This window comes from Narcine bancroftii, chromosome 3 (assembly GCF_036971445.1).
Source record: "Narcine bancroftii isolate sNarBan1 chromosome 3, sNarBan1.hap1, whole genome shotgun sequence".
Lineage (NCBI taxonomy): Eukaryota > Metazoa > Chordata > Chondrichthyes > Torpediniformes > Narcinidae > Narcine > Narcine bancroftii.
This window is the reverse complement of record NC_091471.1, coordinates 240477952-240494678: the sequence shown is the minus strand read 5'-3', so window position 1 is coordinate 240494678 and position 16727 is coordinate 240477952. Positions and strand designations below refer to the sequence as shown.

The 16727-nt window shown below is 44.2% G+C and overlaps 1 protein-coding gene across 1 annotated transcript in view; it reads left to right on the top strand.

Moving 5' to 3' along the window:
- LOC138758401 (phospholipid phosphatase 3-like) overlaps window positions 1-16727 on the top strand; it is an 86948-nt gene that overhangs the window by 46559 nt on the left and 23662 nt on the right. The window contains exons 2-4 of the mRNA XM_069927259.1: window positions 912-1069; window positions 12287-12567; window positions 14652-14709. Of these exons, the coding sequence (XP_069783360.1) occupies window positions 912-1069; window positions 12287-12567; window positions 14652-14709 (497 nt within the window). The remainder of the gene's footprint in view (window positions 1-911; window positions 1070-12286; window positions 12568-14651; window positions 14710-16727) is intronic.

Sequence of the window (16727 nt, the reverse complement as noted above, 5' to 3'; positions counted from 1 at the left end):
GTAGATGTTCTCGATGTTGGGGAGACTTTTTGTCTGTGATGTCCTGGGTGGTGTCCACAACCTTTTGCAGGGCTTTCTGCTTAGAGTATTGGCGTCCCCCATACCAGACCGTGATGCAGTCGGTCAGCACAATTTCCATCACATATCTGGCAATGGGCACGGTAACAAGCCATTTTAGCCCATGAGTCCATGCCAGCCAATTTACATTCAATTAACCTACAACCCGGGTAGGCTTTTAAATGGTGGGAGAAAACTGGAACCCCTGGAGGAAACCCACGCAAACATGGGGAGCACGCACAAACTCCTTACAGACAGCGTGGGATTGAAACCCTGTTCCTGATCGCTGGTGCTATAAAGGCATTGCGTTAACCATTATGCCATCTGTGCTGCCCAACTGTTGAGTTTTCCCAGCACTTCAAGTTTAACGTCATCTGATAGTACAACCCAACAAAACAGTGTTCTCCGGTCCTCATTACAAAACAGTGTTCTCCGTTCCTCATTACAAAACACACAACCAGGCGTAACGCACATACAGACAAATAATACATATGCAGAACTTTATACGCACTATCGAAAAGATAAATATTGGTTAAATGGTAGTCTCGGAGGGTTAATGTGAGCAGTTCATCAGCATTCTCACTGCCTGTGGGAAGAAGCTATTTCTCAGCCTGGAGGTTCTGGCTCTTACACTAGTGTATCTCTTCCCCGAAGGGAGTAACATACTAGAACATATTCAATGGATCAGACAGCATCTGTAGAGAAAGTAAGAGACTGATGCTTTGAAACAGTTCATTCAGTGGAGCGATCTGTTCGCATTTTAGATTTTGTGGAGTGTGGGGTTTATATTAAAGCCATCGCAACCCTTTCCTCCCTGGATCTTCGGATTCACTACAACTTCTTGTCTCTCACAGCCTCCCTGCCGTTCTTCATGGTGGAGTTCAATGCCGTCAAGCCATACCATCGTGGCTTCTATTGCAGTGATGAGAGTATCAACTATCCACTGAAGGAGAATGAGACCATCAGCGACCCTGTGCTGTGCACTGCAGGCATCCTGATCACTGTCATTGCTGTAAGTTTGCTCTATATGTTTGACATCTCCCGCAACATGGCCTGGCAGGGTTACAGTGGCTGATGTTTGGGTGGGAACGTTCTCTCCTTCCAAATCTGTCCAAGTGGCCAAGGGGACAGTTTTAATCCAGGCAGGGTTACAGTGGCTGATGTTTGGGTGGGGACGTTCTCTCTTTCCAAATCTGTACAAATGGCCAAGGGGACAGTTTTAATCCAGGCAGGGTTACAGTGGCTGATGTTTGGGTGGGGACGTTCTCTCCTTCCAAATCTGTACAAGTGGCCAAGGGGACAGCTTTAAACAAGGGGTTGGGGAAAGGGGTGCAAAATGGGAATTCTCTAGTAAAAACACTACCATAGAGCTGCAGCAGGTCAAACAGTGTACTTTATAATAGCAAAGAAGCATTACCAACATTTCAGGCTTGAGCCCTTTATCAAGATGTGAGAAAAATGTAGGCAGGTTCCTGGACAACATGGTGGGGGGGGGAAGAGAATGGGCAGGGGGAAGAGCATGGTCCCACAGGCAGGAGGTAGTAGGTGGGTAAGGGAGTGAGGGAAAACCAGCAAACAAGGGGAGGGGGGATGGAGAGCTGTAGAAAGGGAAAAGGGAATGGAGGGAGAAAGGAGAGTAGTTTAGCAGAAAGTGGAGACACATTGACGCCACCAGTTGGAGCACGCTTAGGCGGAAAATCAAGTGTGGCTCCTCCAATTTACGAGTGTCTTGATGGGACGGTACGTGGGGCCATGGGAGTGGGGTGCAGCATTGAAATGGCTCATATGAACAGAGCGAAGGTGCTCAGCAAAGTGATCTCCCAGTCTGAGCCCAGTCTCTGATATGGGGAAGTCCACAAAGAGAGCAGTAGATGACTCCTGCGGATACACAAGTGAAGTGTTGCTTCACTTGAAAGGATTTCTTAGGGCCCAGAATGCTGACGAGGAAGGAGGTGTGGGTGCAGGTGTGACACTTCCTGTGGCCGCAGGAAGTGGGGGGAGGGGGGGGGATTGGGGACAGATAAGTGGATGAGGGAGTTGCAGAGGGAATGGTCGCTGTGGAAGATGGAGAGGGGAAGATGGTGGGATTATGCTGTGGGTGGCAGAAATTACAGAGGATAATGTGCTAAATGCAGAGGGTGGTAGGTGAGGACAAGTTGAATCATAGAGTAATTTTTTTGTGTTTTTTTTTTTGGCCAAAATAGGCTTATTCACAATAAGTGAAAAGGAAAAATGTTCAAAGTTTCTTTGCACATGGTTTTGTATCCTTGCATTTCTATCACAGTACATTGTAATCTCTTTATTCACATCATTACCACCCCTGTGGCACCTCGTCACTTCCCTTCTGTTGTTTGAGGGGCTTCGCCTTGGTCTGAGCCCCTCAGTGCCCAGTAATGGGAGGACTCTAGACTGTGGTCGGTCCCCACAGTGCCCTCGTGTTGGCCTCACCAAGCCTCCACAAGCACCAAATCAGTCTACATTTTGGGTCAGGATCGCTGGAAGACAAGAATCGAAAGAAGGGGGGGGTGGGGGAGATGGGCCAATTGGTGAAAGGACAAACAAGGGTGAGAGAGGTAAGGGAGCAGACCATGTACGGGGTGAGAATTACAATTTTAAAATTATTAATTTAGACATACAGCACGATAATAGGCCCTTGCATCCCATGAGTCCATGCCGCCCAATTACACCCAGTACTTTTTTTTTTTGAAGGGTGGGAGGAAATGGGAGCATCTAGAGAAAACCCACGCAGACACAGGCAGAACATACAAACTCCCTACAGACAGTGCCAGATTCGAGGGATGGGGTTATATAAAATTGGAACTTTAATGTTCATGCCATCAGGATTGCCCAGCAAGAATGTGTTGTTCCTCGAGCTCAATTTAACCTGGCTTTGGATGAGACAGAGGACAGGCACGTCTGTATAGGAATGGTGAGGGGTATTAAAATGGCTGGTAACCGGGAGCTCCAGATGAGTGTCAGCACTGTCGGAAGGTGTACCCAGTGGGGATGTATTTGGAGTAATCTCACCACACTGACTATACACTGTACACCAATTTTTTTTCTAAAAGTTTGCTTCCTGAATAAAAATTGGGGATTATGCTAGATAGCTTCAAGCTGAACAAAATGATAATTCCAGATTTTGCTGTATCACATAGGATGTTGGAGAAATATTAAATTAACTTTACTGTATTTACCATGTTTAATCGCATAACGATGCTGACACGTTGCGTTAGTTCAATCGACCAAAACATGTTTTGCTGCTGATTTTTCATTTGTACTCAGCATCTGATGCCTCTCATGTCAGTGTCCGACAATAGTCAGCCCTCACTGATGGATTCCAGTTGCCCTGATACTGCTTTTTCAAGGTGCAATGTCCCGGTGAAACCTTTCACCATGTTCATCACTGACTGCACCAAGACCAGCAGGGAAGACGTCCAAGAGCGAAAGCAGAAAATGAACTTTCAACAACATGTTGTACTTCATGGTTTTGTCTGCTTGATGTAGACTTAAAATATGACAGGAAATCACAAAAATCGGTTGTATCTTTTTTAAAAAAAAAGTACACGATAGGAAAATAATCAGCGGCCCAAAATCCATAAAATACACCCAGGAGTGTTGAGGAAGCAAAATCTTCATCGTCCAATGCTATGGAAAGTGCATGTGTACTTTTATCCTGTACTAGTACCAGAAGAGAATTTGGAGAAACTTGGGTAGAATGATGTCCAAGTGCTCTGGAAATATCTGACATTTTTCACAAGAAATTCAGCACCAAACACAGAAGGTGAAGAAATCCTTGGTGCAGGAAGAGGACAGACCATCAAATGTGGAAGTGTACAGGAGTCAGAGAGATCAGCTAGTTGAGTGGTGTCCCGACAACCACCTTGCACTCAATATAAGCAAAATCAAGGTGCTGATTTTGGACCAGGAGGGGGAAATCAGGAACCAGCCCTCATGAAGGGGTCAGCAGTGGAGAGGGTCAATAACTTCAAATTCCTAGGTGTCAACATCTCTGATGTGTCCTGGGGCATCCACGTTGATGCAATCACGAAGAAGGCTGAGTAGTTTGAGGAGATTTGATATGTTACCAAAGACTCTCAAATTTTTTTATGGATCCAGTGTGGAGAGCATTTTAGACTGGTTGCATCACTGTCTGTTATGGAGGTCCCAATGCACAATTTGGGTTAAAGCTCCAGAAAGTTGTTAACCCCATCCAGCAACATCACAGGCACCAGTCTCCACTCCATCAAGGACATCTACAAGAGGCAGTGTTTTAAGAAAGCATCCTCTATCCTCAAGGACCCCCACCACCCAGGCCGGGCCCTCTTCTTACTACTACCATCAGGAAAGAGTTACAGGAACCTGAAGACAAACACCCCACGACACAAGGACAGCTTCTTCCCTTCTGCAATCAGATTCTTGAATAATCAGTTGACCACAGACACTGCCTCACTTGCTCCTGGTTTTTGCACTATTTATTTATTTTTGTAATTTAATTTATTGCAATGTTTGCAATGTGATGCTGCTACAAAACAAATTTCGGAACTTGTTCATGACAATAAGTTCTGATTCTGATTCAGACAGTGGTGTTCGGGGAAGGAAATTTTGTATTTATGGCAGAGATTGATGCCCTGGCAAGAATCTATCAAAGTGGTGAGGAGAAGGCTGGGTTGTACTTATGGAAAATCAATAGAAAAGTGACCTTTCATCAACACTTCAAAGGCCAGCTCCAAAAGAAATAGTCAGCCCAAGAATTGAGCTTTTCAAACCTTTTCTTTCCACTCACATTCCACCTGAAGTAATCCCAATGCCACAGGTGCTCTGTGATTAGTAAGGGATTGCTTCAGGTGCTCTGTGATTAGTAAGGGATTGCTTCAGGTGGTATGTGAGTGGAGGGGAAAAAGTTTGAAAACCACTGTTTTAATCGTCCCTAATTGACTCGTTATGTGCATGGTTTCAGAGCTCCAAAGGAAATGAGCCAATGACTATTTTTCTCAAGCAAAATCTATCTGTAACAATTGGGTCTAGAGCAGTGATTCTCAACCTTTTTCCCCCACTTACATCCCACTTTAAGTAATCCCTTATTAATCACAGAGCACTGATGGCTTAGGGATTACTTAAGGTGGAATGTGAGTGGAAAGAAAACGGTTGAGAACCACTCGTGCAATGAGTAACAAAGTAGAGCTTCTCTGTAGTAAGTTTAACAGAAGCTACAGTATGTTGTAGTTCATCTCCCCCACCCCATCAGAGAGCATCAGAATTTATGGAAAGTTTAACAAGACCTGTTTAAATGGAAATAAGGAACATCTGTTTAATCTGATTGGAGGTTAACCTTAACACAAGGTTACATAAAGATGTCATTTGATGAGGAACAGATGCAGGGAATTGCATTTGACAGCAATAGAGTTAACCCTGTTCATGCTGTCACAACACTAAGGGCTTTAGAGATTGTTTGAACGTCTGAAACCATTGGTGGTAAAGGAGGTTGCAGGGAGCAGAATGGAAGAAGAGATGCCTTGGTTGGAAAAGCCATATTACTTAAACCAGGGGTCTTAAACTCAATTTACCCGGGGGCCGCTGGAGGTAGAGTCTGGGTGAGGCTGGGCCGCATCAGGTTTTCCACAAGAGAAGCTCTTACAAATGTTTTTATTTTTATTTTTTAACACAAAATAAAATGAAAAAATAAATAAATTAACAATTCATAAGGAAAAAAAAAATCAATCAGTAATAAATAATAATAATGAAAATAATAATACAGCAGATATAGAAGACTGAAAAAACCACATATAGTTGCTGACTGGAGAAATGTAATTATTATTATTCAGATTCAAATGTCTGTATTAACAGTTCTTTAACCTTTAACTTTCTGAACATGAATGGAACATTGAACATAAACTGTTATGAACATGTCTTCTTCTGCCTATTTCTTACTTCTAGAGATCTGGCAGCGCTTCCTCTCGCTTAGCCGAGCCACATTTGGCTTAAGGGAGGAGGCAGTTGAGACCCTCAGTAGGACTTGAAGATGCTTGTCAGTAAGTCTGGACCTATACTTGGACTTATTGAAGTTCAAGGGAGAGAAGAGCTTTTCGCACAAGTATGTGCTCCCAAAAAGACACAGGGTCCGCTTGAACATTCGGGAAAGCTCAGGGAAGCTAGGGGGCAATTCTCTCAAAAATTGCCCAAGCTTGTCTGCTTTTCCACTCACCTCCCTTGAACTTGGTTTTGAGTTCAGAGTTGCACTGCAGGTCAATGTTTAGCCGATGCATCTTTTCCGCTTCTTTTTCTGGCCCGCTGAGCAACAACTTCCGGGTTCAAACTGGACGCCGAAGCGTGTGAAGCGGGAGCGGCCGCGGAAATTGCACATGTGCCGCGTGCATATAATGACAAATAGAAAATGCACACAAATATGCTTATATTTGCAATAAGCCCAGCCGATGTCCCGCCCCCCGAGAGCAATATACCCCACCGTGTTTGGTAGGTTCGTTCAGCTCCGCACACAACACTGAAAAGTGCCAATCATATCAAACTCACGGGCCGCACTAACATTAAACTTTCATATTAAGGCGAGGCCACAAACTATTGTCCCGAGGGCCGCAGTTGGCCCGCGGGCCGCAGGCTTGAGACCCCTGACTTAAATGGAAGGGTCCGAACCCATCTATTTGACTTCAATGGCTCTCTGATGTCATGTTTAAGTTTGGAGAAAATCGAGAGTTGGAGAATTGGATACATCTTTTAAATTTGAAGAAGTTTGGTGACTGTTTATTCAATTTTTCCGTATAATTTAAGAATTACAATCTTGTACTGGATTCTCTCCTAGTTCCTTGTGGTAAACTTGGTTTGAACCAGAAGACCTTTTGTTTTCCTGCTTTACTGTCAGAATGGACAGCCCAGCCCCTCTTTTAGATTCATTAGAGGGGATCTTGCAATTAAAAAAAATAATTTTTTCTCTTTTTTTCTTTGTTTTACAAAAGGAGAAAAAATTTATGGTTAATATATATTTGTTAAATACTAATATCTTCTAAAACACGCAAATACATCAATGTAATGTAATTCCCCTCGTGTATGTTCGATGTAACTTAATAAACAGATTGAGAAAGAAAGGAAGTAGAGAGACAGAATAGTCGGGACATGGTGTATTGAAGAGGGCACTGGTTTAAGGTGCAGGGGAGTGAATACAGAGGAGACGTCGGGTACATTTTTTCGCAGAGAGTGGTGGGTGCGTGGAATGGGCTGCTGGCAACAGTAGTGGAGGTGGATACGATAGTCTTTTAGAGACTTTTGGATCGGTAAGTGGAGCTTGGAAAAATAGAGGGCTATGGAAAGACACAACTTTGTGGGTCGAAGGGCCTATATTGTGCTGTATATTTCTATTACTTTCACTTCACCTGATTCCTGATCTAATTAAATGGACAGTTGCGCAACATGTGGTGGGAAGTTTCAGTCATTATTTCACAATTAACCAGACCACATTATTTCAATGAAATAATATAGATTCACCCAGATGGTGACTTTATTCAAGATCACAAGATAGAGGAGCAGAAGTTGGCTCATCTAGTCTGCACCACCATTCTATCATGAGCTGATTCATCTACCCACTCAGTCCTGACTTTCCCCCTGTGACCCTTGATTGATGCCCTGACTAATCCAATATCTGTTGGGCGAGACCCAAAAGCATCTGGGCCTGTCTTATGTTTCCGTAAGATCTCGCATTCATGATTCACATGCAACGCTGTTACAGTGATCTGGGTTCAAATCCGGCACAGTCTGCAAAGAGTTTGTACGTTCTCCCTGTGTCTGCGTGGGTTTCCTTCGGGTGCTCGTTTTCTCCCAGCCTTCAAAAATGTAAGGTGTAATTGGGCGACACAGGATCATGGGCCGAAAGGGCCTGTTACCGTGCTGTATGTCTAGATTAAATTAAAATTTTCCTCAAATAAAAGTCTAGCTCGAGCCTACAAGCAATCCTACTAGGCCGCTGCATTGTTCTCAAAGTGATGGTGGGCTGCAGACCCACTGATGCGAGGTGGGGTCAGGATGGGTGGTGTTTTATTGACCAGCAAAGGGCCAAATTGCTTCTACTCTCTACTAAGGTTTTTTCTCCTGACTTCCTCAAGGGCAGGTTCAGGCTGGGATAGAAGCAGTTGTGTGCAGTTCAGTGAAGCTCAGGTGGACTCTGCAGCCACACGGTTCAGCCAAAGGGATGGACAGACACGGGGCATGCAGAGAGGAGGGACACAAGAATGTGAGAGGCCTGAAGATTTCATCAAGGGAACCGCAAGTCTGTGGCTTTCTCCCAAAGATTAAAGGGCTTGGACTGTGCAATAATCACAACCATTTGCTGCAATTCTGCAGTCTGCAGTCACACAACACCTTACCACAGCTTCAAGATGTCTTAAAAGTATTCTCACTCAGTGAATTGCTCTATGAAGCAGTGCCTCTGCATCCAGCAGCCAAGTAGGGTTGATTGCAGGCTGGAACTAGACTCTAATTTGAGAAGAATAAGAGATCTTGGTAACCCTTAAAACTTAGAGGGGTTGCGTCAGGCCAGATGCTGCTTCCTCCCGGAGAAAATGAGTCTCCCGTTTATGATGGGGGCAAGCAGGAATGGTTCCCCTGAGGGTCGTGGAAGTTTGGAATTTACAGAGATTGTAAATTCAAAGAGAGAGATTTGTGGAATCGGGCCAGGAATATTCCAGAAAAAAAAAAACAGGGCCATGAGACATAGGAGCAGAAATAGACGATTCAGCCCCTCGTTTCTTCCTCACCATTCAATCATGAGCTGATCCATTTTCCCATTCGGCCCTACTGCCTGGCGTTCTCCCCATAACCTTTTGATGCCTTGGCTAATCAAAAACCTGTCAATCTCTGCTTTAAATACACCCAATGACCAGGCCTCCGCAACAAATTCCACAGGTTCACCACCCTCTGGCTGAAGAAATTCCTCCGCATCTCTGTTCTAAGTAGACACCCTTCATGCGACTCTATGGCATGCCGCAGCTGAACTGAGGGGAGTAGTGGCCTACTTCTGCTATTTCTTATGCAATCTTACAATGTGGGTGGTTAGATTTGATGAGGTCCCCTAGCTGACAATCTGAGGGTCAGGACGCTGGAATTGCTCCACATCTTTCGGGAAGAGTGAATAGGGGTTTGACTTGAGGAAAATGCAAAGCCAGTATTATGCTGTGGATTCTCCATCCAGGACAGACCCAAAGCCACAACAAGACAAACTCACATTCAAATAATCAAGCAAGTCGAATCAGCAGTTGGATTTGAAGGTAGTGCTCCAATTGGAATCCATGAGAGGTTATTGACAGACTTTTGGGTGAATGTGGTGGGAGAGGGTTTGTCTTGCCCAGTGTGTTTTGAAGTAGCACAGTTTACATAGCGATTGAGCGCAACACTGTTACAGTGAGCAGGGTCGAACCCCTGCTGTGCATAAAGAGTTGGTACATTCTCCATAGTGGGTTTCCTCCGGGTGCTCTGGTTTACTCCCACCCTTAAAAAATGTCCAGACATTGTAGAGTAATTGGGGTATTTTGGCAGCATGGGCTCGAGGTCCAGAAGGGCCTGTTACTGTGTTGTATGTCTAAATTTTCTCCCCCTGCTCCTCGAGGATTAAATTAATTAATTGGCACGATTGACGTAGCGGTTAGTGCAACGCCTTTACAGCACCAGTGATCAGGATTTGGGTTCGAATCCCGTGCTGTCTGTAAGGAGTTTGTATGTCCCTAGGGACTCTGGTTTCCTCCCACCATTTAAAATGTACTGGGGGATTGGTTGTAGGTCAATTGGATATAATTAGGTAGCATGGGCTCATAGGCCAAATTGGCATGTTATCGTGCAGTCTGTCTAAAGAAAAATATTAAATTTATAAACTCCCTCCTGTTTTTTTCTCCCTCTTCCCCCGCCCACCCACCACCCCACTCTTACTCTCTCCTGGGTCCTGTCCATATCCAATTAACACCACCTTCTGTCTGTTGGTCTGTACTCGTCTCCCTGCACATTCTTCCCTTTTCGTAGCCTTTTAATTCAGAAGTCTGCCTGCTTTTTACTCACGGAGTGAAGCACAAAAGTCTGCAGATGCTGTGATTGTAGAAAAAAAGTTCTTTCACCGAGCCAAAAATAATCCTGCCTCCCCCAAATCAATTCTCCCCTTTCCTTTCTCCTGTCTTCTTATCATATCCAATTAACACCTTCCGTTTGTTGATCTGCACTCCTCTCTCTGCCCATTCTTCCCCCTTTATCTCCCCAACCTTTAATTCAGACACCTGCCTGAATTTTGCCCATAAATTGAGAAAGGGCTCAGGCCTAAAATGTTGGTAATATCTTTACCACCTCTGGTCGCTGCGAGACCAGCTAAGTTCCTCCACTCCAGCGTTTGTGTTTTTATTTTCCACTCATACCTTGAAGGAGGGTTCAAGCCTGAACCGCCTGTTATATATTTTTACCTTTTATTCATTCTGTGAGATCTGCTGAGTTCCTCCAGCATATCTGTGCTTTTATCATATATAAACTTGATCAAAATAGCCTGTTAGATTTCTCTCCTGAAGGGGAATGGTCGTGTTCATGGAGAGATGCAACAGTTTTGTTATTAATAATGTATCAATATCATTACTGAGCTGTCCAAGTTCTAAATTCATTTAATTGCTTGAACTAAAATTTTCAAGTAGGATGCAAACAAAATTCTCCAGATCAGTAGTCCGGGCTTGTGGGCGCTTGTCCAATAATTTGACCACAATCCTGTTGTTCCTTGTCTGCCCAGTTTCCTGGTGTGCGGTTTTGATGGCCACCGCTGGACAGGGTTAAACAGTTGCCTTGCAACATCAACAGTTTGATCAAAGCAAAGGAATTCCTGTAGTAATTTGCATGCCGGATTGCACTGGGTCTTTGCACACTGTCTGTGTGATTAACGCTGCAGGGAAGGAGCTATTGTGCACTTGTGTGCCCCAGGATTTATCTTGGCATTGGAATTGTGCTGACATCACAGATGTCAAGTCTGCCTTGAGATGCTACAAATTTGTGCAGTTCAGAAGACTGGGAAGGATGGGGTCAAGTCGATGAGCTGCTTTGCTGCATGGACACAAATAGAATCTTGCTTGCTTTTCTTTGGCAGGGGATGTTACCTCAGGAAACTTGAAAGGTTAGCGTGTACCTTTGACATGCAATCATTTACCAACTACGCAAATGCAGTGTCCGTTTCCCACTGCCTTAAATAACAATGGCCCTATCACTCTGACCTTGAATTGTAATAAATGAATGATGATTGCAATGGAATAAAGAAACTTATTGTGTGGAATTTCAACTGTGGGATTAATTAGAATGCTGACAGCATACAGCAAGTGTCTCTTCACTCTGTTCTCTCTGCCCCAGTTATGGGACCAGTGGGGGATTCTAGTAGCTATTCAAGGGCCCTTTGTGCTTGTTTCTGCAGCATAGAACACAGGACAGGCCCTTCGGCCCACTTTTTTTCTTTCTTTAATCCATGTGGCTGTCTAAGAGTCTTAAATGCCCCTAATATTCCAGCCTCCACCATCACTCCTAGAATGCATTCCAGGCACCCACAACTCTATTTTTAAAATAAACTTACCCCTGATATCTCTCTTAAATGTTCCTCCCTTCACTTTATACAGATGCCCTCTGGTGTTTGCTACTCCCTCCCCAGGGAAAAAGGCCATCTACCTTATCTATGCCTCATAATCTCATAGGCCTCTAAGTTCAATTTTATTTGAGTGACTATAGCCATGTCATCCTTGCTTGACTGAACTGATTGCACAAGCTCTAGGGCAAGTTTTGAATTTAAATATTTGGAATTTTACATTTAAATTTAGATATAGTGTGATAACAGTCCCTTTTGGCCCTTGAGCCCAATTAACTGTACACTTTTGACGGGTGTGGGGAAACCAGAGCATCTAGTGGAAATCCACGCAGACATGGGGAGAATGTACAAACTCCTCACAGCGCTGAATTCGAACCTTGGTCCTGATCACGTGCTGTAACAGCGTTGCACTAACCCCTACATTCACCATGCTGCCCTAAGTTCAATAAAATTGAAGTTCAGGACGGAAAAAGTCTTGACAGTGCTGCTCTCCCGTCCCGTTTATGACCTGAACTGTGGCATGCTCCCAACAGCTGAAGGTGTGACCCTAAAGATGACAGAAAGGGAAGGATGAGGAGGGAAAAGCCAAAAGATCCAAAGTGTTGCACTATTCATTCTCCCTTTTCTGTTTTGTTGCAGATTGTCTTTAGTGAAAGCTATCGGATCCGATTCCTGAACGAGAAATCCAAGTCCTTCGTCTCGAACCCTTATGTGTCGCTGATATACAAGCAGGTTGGCTGCTTCCTCTTTGGATGTGCTGTGAGCCAATCCCTCACGGATCTGGCAAAGGTCGCTGTTGGCCGATTGAGACCCAACTTCCTGTATGTCTGCAAACCAGACTTCACCAAAATTGACTGTTCCAAGGGGTACATCGAGGATTATGTCTGCAACGGGACAGCTTCTGCAGTTACAGAGGGCAGGTGGGACAGCCTTGTTTTGAATTTTCACTATTTTAACCTTGGGTCTCAATTTTATTTTTCCACTGAGTCAGTCCCGCCTGTTGCCATTTTGTTTTGCTCCAAAGTCAGGAAACTGGCTGGGCACTACATCCAACCATTGTTGGCTAGACCCTATGGGGGCTTCTCTTGTCTGGGGGATGTACGTGCCTTCTGATCGAAGTTCCAAGGGAAGTTAGCTATGGTCCTCCATGATGGGAAAGATATTGGAGCCAGTGGGAGTCTACAAGTGGAACTAGCTCTGGCCAGCATGGATGATTTTGGCCGAAGGGGCCTGTTTCCATGCTCTGACCCCTAGACTCGCTGTCTGGTCAAATGATGAAGGTAGAAACCTTCCTGTCATTTCACCTGGATGTTCTACAGGACCACAGACCAAGCTGGGAGAATGGTGTCCCCATACCAGACTGTGATGTAGCCAGTCAGCACACTTTCCACCACACACCTCTAGAACTCTCTGTGTATAATTGCAAGCATCTTGCATGATGAGCTGAATGGCTCTCCTTCTGTGCTGCAAGTTTCTGTGGTCCAGACACACCATCCCAACTTAGGAACATTTTGTTCTGATTTATTGTCAGTGTATATACATGACATCACATACCCTGAGATTCTTTTTCCTGCGGTCTTGGCAGAATTTTCATTTACCAGTAGTTCTAAAAAAACTGTACTCAATAAAAGATGCAAAAGAGAGAAATGTAAAAAAGAAGGAAATGCAAAAAAATCTGTGCAGTACAGAAAATAAATATTCATTAACTAATAATGTGCAAAGGGTCTTTAAATGAGTCTCTGATTGCGTTTGTTGTTGAGGAGTCTGATGGTGGAGGGGGAGCAGCTGTTCCTGAACCTGCTGGTGGCCATCTTATGGCCCCTACACCTCTTTCCTAATGGTGGCAGCAGCAAGAACAGGGCATGTGCTGGGTGGTGCAGATCCTTGATGATCGCTGCTGCTCTCCGACGGCAGCATTTCCTGGAGATGTTCTCAATAGTGGGGAAGGTTTTGTGATGTCCTGGACCATGTCCACTATCTTTTGGAGGGATTTCCACTCTGGGATATTGGTGTCCCCATACCAGACTGTGATGTAGCCAGTCAGCACACTTTCCACCACACACCTCTAGAACTCTCTGTGTATAATTGCTAGCAGCACCGTGGAAACACCTTCTCCATGTGGTTCAATAGAAGCGCTCTTGATTCAGATTCCTGGATTGCAATAAATGCTGATCACATGACTAAAAGAAAACAAAACCAGGCTTGCTGTAGGTCTGAGCAAAGAGTAGGGGTTAGATTAGGTGTAATCATCCAATTTGGAGTATTGTGTGCAGTTTTGTTCACCTAAGTACACTGCAGGAAGGATATCCATAAGATTGAAAGGATACAGAGGAGATTTACTAGAATGTTGCCAGGACTTGAACTGAGTTACAGGGAAAGGTTAAACAGCTTAGTACTTTATTTCCTGGAACGCAGAAGAATAAGAAGAGATTTGATAGAGGTAATTAAAATTATAATTTTAATTTCGACATACATTTCGACCCACAAGTCTGCGCCACCCAATTAATCTACACCCACTGTACTTTTCGAACAGTGGGAGGAAACCAGGACCCCCAGGGAAGACACGGAGAACATACAAACTCCTTTTAGACAGCATCAGATTCAAACCCCGGTGTCGATCACTGGTGCTGTAAAAGCACCCCTGAAGCTAGCTTCCCTTGGAAGTTGGATTGGGAGTGTGGAACAAGCTGTCAGCTGAAATGGTGAATGTGGGCTCAATTTGGACATTTAAGAAAAATTTTGACAAATACATGGACTAGAGGGGTATGGAGGGATATGGTGCAGGTCAGTGGAATGAGGTAGAAAAATAGTTTGGCACAGACTAGAAGGGTCTGCTTCTGTGCTGTAGTGCTATGGTTCGAATTGCATTCGTGTATGAAGATGTTGACACGTGCCTAATAAGCCCAGCATAAACTTCAAAAGTGCAAATTGGACTGACTTTAAAGTCGCTTCTCTCATTCTTTTGCCGGAGTGACTCACTTTGGGTGTTGTGTTTTCATTTCAGGAAGTCGTTTTACTCTGGCCACGCCTCCTTCGCCATGTACACCCTTCTCTACTTGGCGGTGAGTGTTTAATTCAACAAATTTCATTGGCCAGAGCAAGTTCTGACCTGTGCCATTGCTGGTGCTAATTGCCGTTGAGTGGGAAGAAGCAGCATAAATATTTCAATGCAGACAGAACCTTTTCTTCACCAGTTTGAGTTTGCTGTGGTTTGCAGTGAAGGATGGTCAGGGGTTTGCATTTAATGGAGCAGAAACCTTTGTTTTTGTTGTGTTGCCAGGTCCTTAAAGGTGATGGCAAAAGGCCGGGAGTGGGGCTGAGTGCATCAATGGATCAGCTCATGAGTAAATGGCAGGGCAGACTTGATTGGCTGAATGGCCAATTTCTGATTTTGTGTCTTCTGGAGTTATTAAACCCACAAAGGAAATGGTTATTATTCTTTCTGTGTATTCCCAATCTCTTGAATATTACACCCATTTATCATTAGGAAAATAAAAAGTTAAAGTTCATGAAAGTTAACGAAAAGGCATTCTGACTCTAAGGGTCTTGTAGCCACTGGGGTTTCACTACATTTCAGGATGACAATTTTTTTTTTAAAAAGCCCCGTCACCTCCATCCTCAGTGAGGGAGGAGCCTGTGAAGCAATGGTTGCAAATTCACCAAAATGTCATAGATTTTTAGTGTAGCAGTTAACACGACACTATTGCAGCATCAGCGACTTGGGTTTGAATCCCGTACTGTTTGTGAGGAGTTTGTATGTTCTCCCCGTGTCTGCATGGGTTTTCCCTGGCGGCTTCGGTTTCCTCCCACCGTTCAAAATGTACAGTAGTTGTAGGTCAATTGGGTGGCACAGGTTTAAATCAGAATTTATTATCATCGTCATGGAATTCGGTGTTTTGCGGCAACATCACTGTGCAAACATTCATAACCATTTTACAATATTACTATTTAAACAAAAATAACGTAATAGTGCACGAAAAGTGAGGCAGTGTCTTTAGTTCATGGTTCATTCGGGAATCTGACAGCAGCGGAGAAGAAGCTGTCCTTGTGCTGCTGAGTGCTCGTCTTCAGGCTTCTGTAACTTTTTCCCAATGGTAGCAGAGTGAAGAGGGCATATCTTTGAGGATAGGCTTTTTTTTTTAAATGATGCCGCCTCATGTAGATGTCCTCTATGGAGTGAAGGCTGATGGCTGTGATTTCGCAGGCCAAGTTGTCAACCCTCTGGAGTTTATTCTTGTCCTAAGAGTTGGCACCTCCATTACCAGGCAGCCAGAATGCTCTCCACAGTACCCCTGTAGAAATTCGAGTCTTTGGTGGTATACTGAATCTCCTCAGACACCTCACAAAGTATAGCCGCTGGCGAGCCGCCTTTGTGATTGCATCAAATGGATAGAATTAGCTTCTGGTGTGCCGCAGATAAACATTTAAATTACACAGGGTTAAGACGAACTGTTCAAGCTTGTATCCAAGAGAGTACTGGATGTATTAGGACTTGGTGACTCTGAAGAGACTCTCTTTTGCTTCTCTTTCTCCCTTAGTGTCAGGGATGCCAGGATACACTAATGGTGATTCCTTGTCTGCCCTAGGGCAGGCAGAAGGTAACTTCATGTAATATTACATGTTCTGTACTATTACATGACAACAATGTTGATAGGAAGGATTTGGTGAGTGTCTGGAGTGTGCTTTGGAAAAACAAAGGGCATTTGATAAGATTTGTTTTTTGTTAAATCTACCCTTATGGTGTTAATCAGTACAATTCTGAACTTAAAACCTTGTGAAGATCGTAATCTTTTTAATATTTTTGGTAGGTGGACAATGTTGGTACAGCCAGTTTTAATTGTCCATCCTTGCTTTCTGCATAAGAAGGTGAAGGAATGGCCACCTTCTTGCTGCTGGAGAGAGACTTCCTGAATTTGGAGCCATTGACATTGTTTGAGGTGAGGATGGTGGGAGTCTTGCAGCCCAACCTGAAGATGGTGCTGCATATACTGGTGATGCTCCTGTTGTGCTTGGCTGCCTTGATGGTAGAGATTAGAGGCTTTGGAGTAGCCTGGATGAGGGTGACCATGGTTCACCTTAC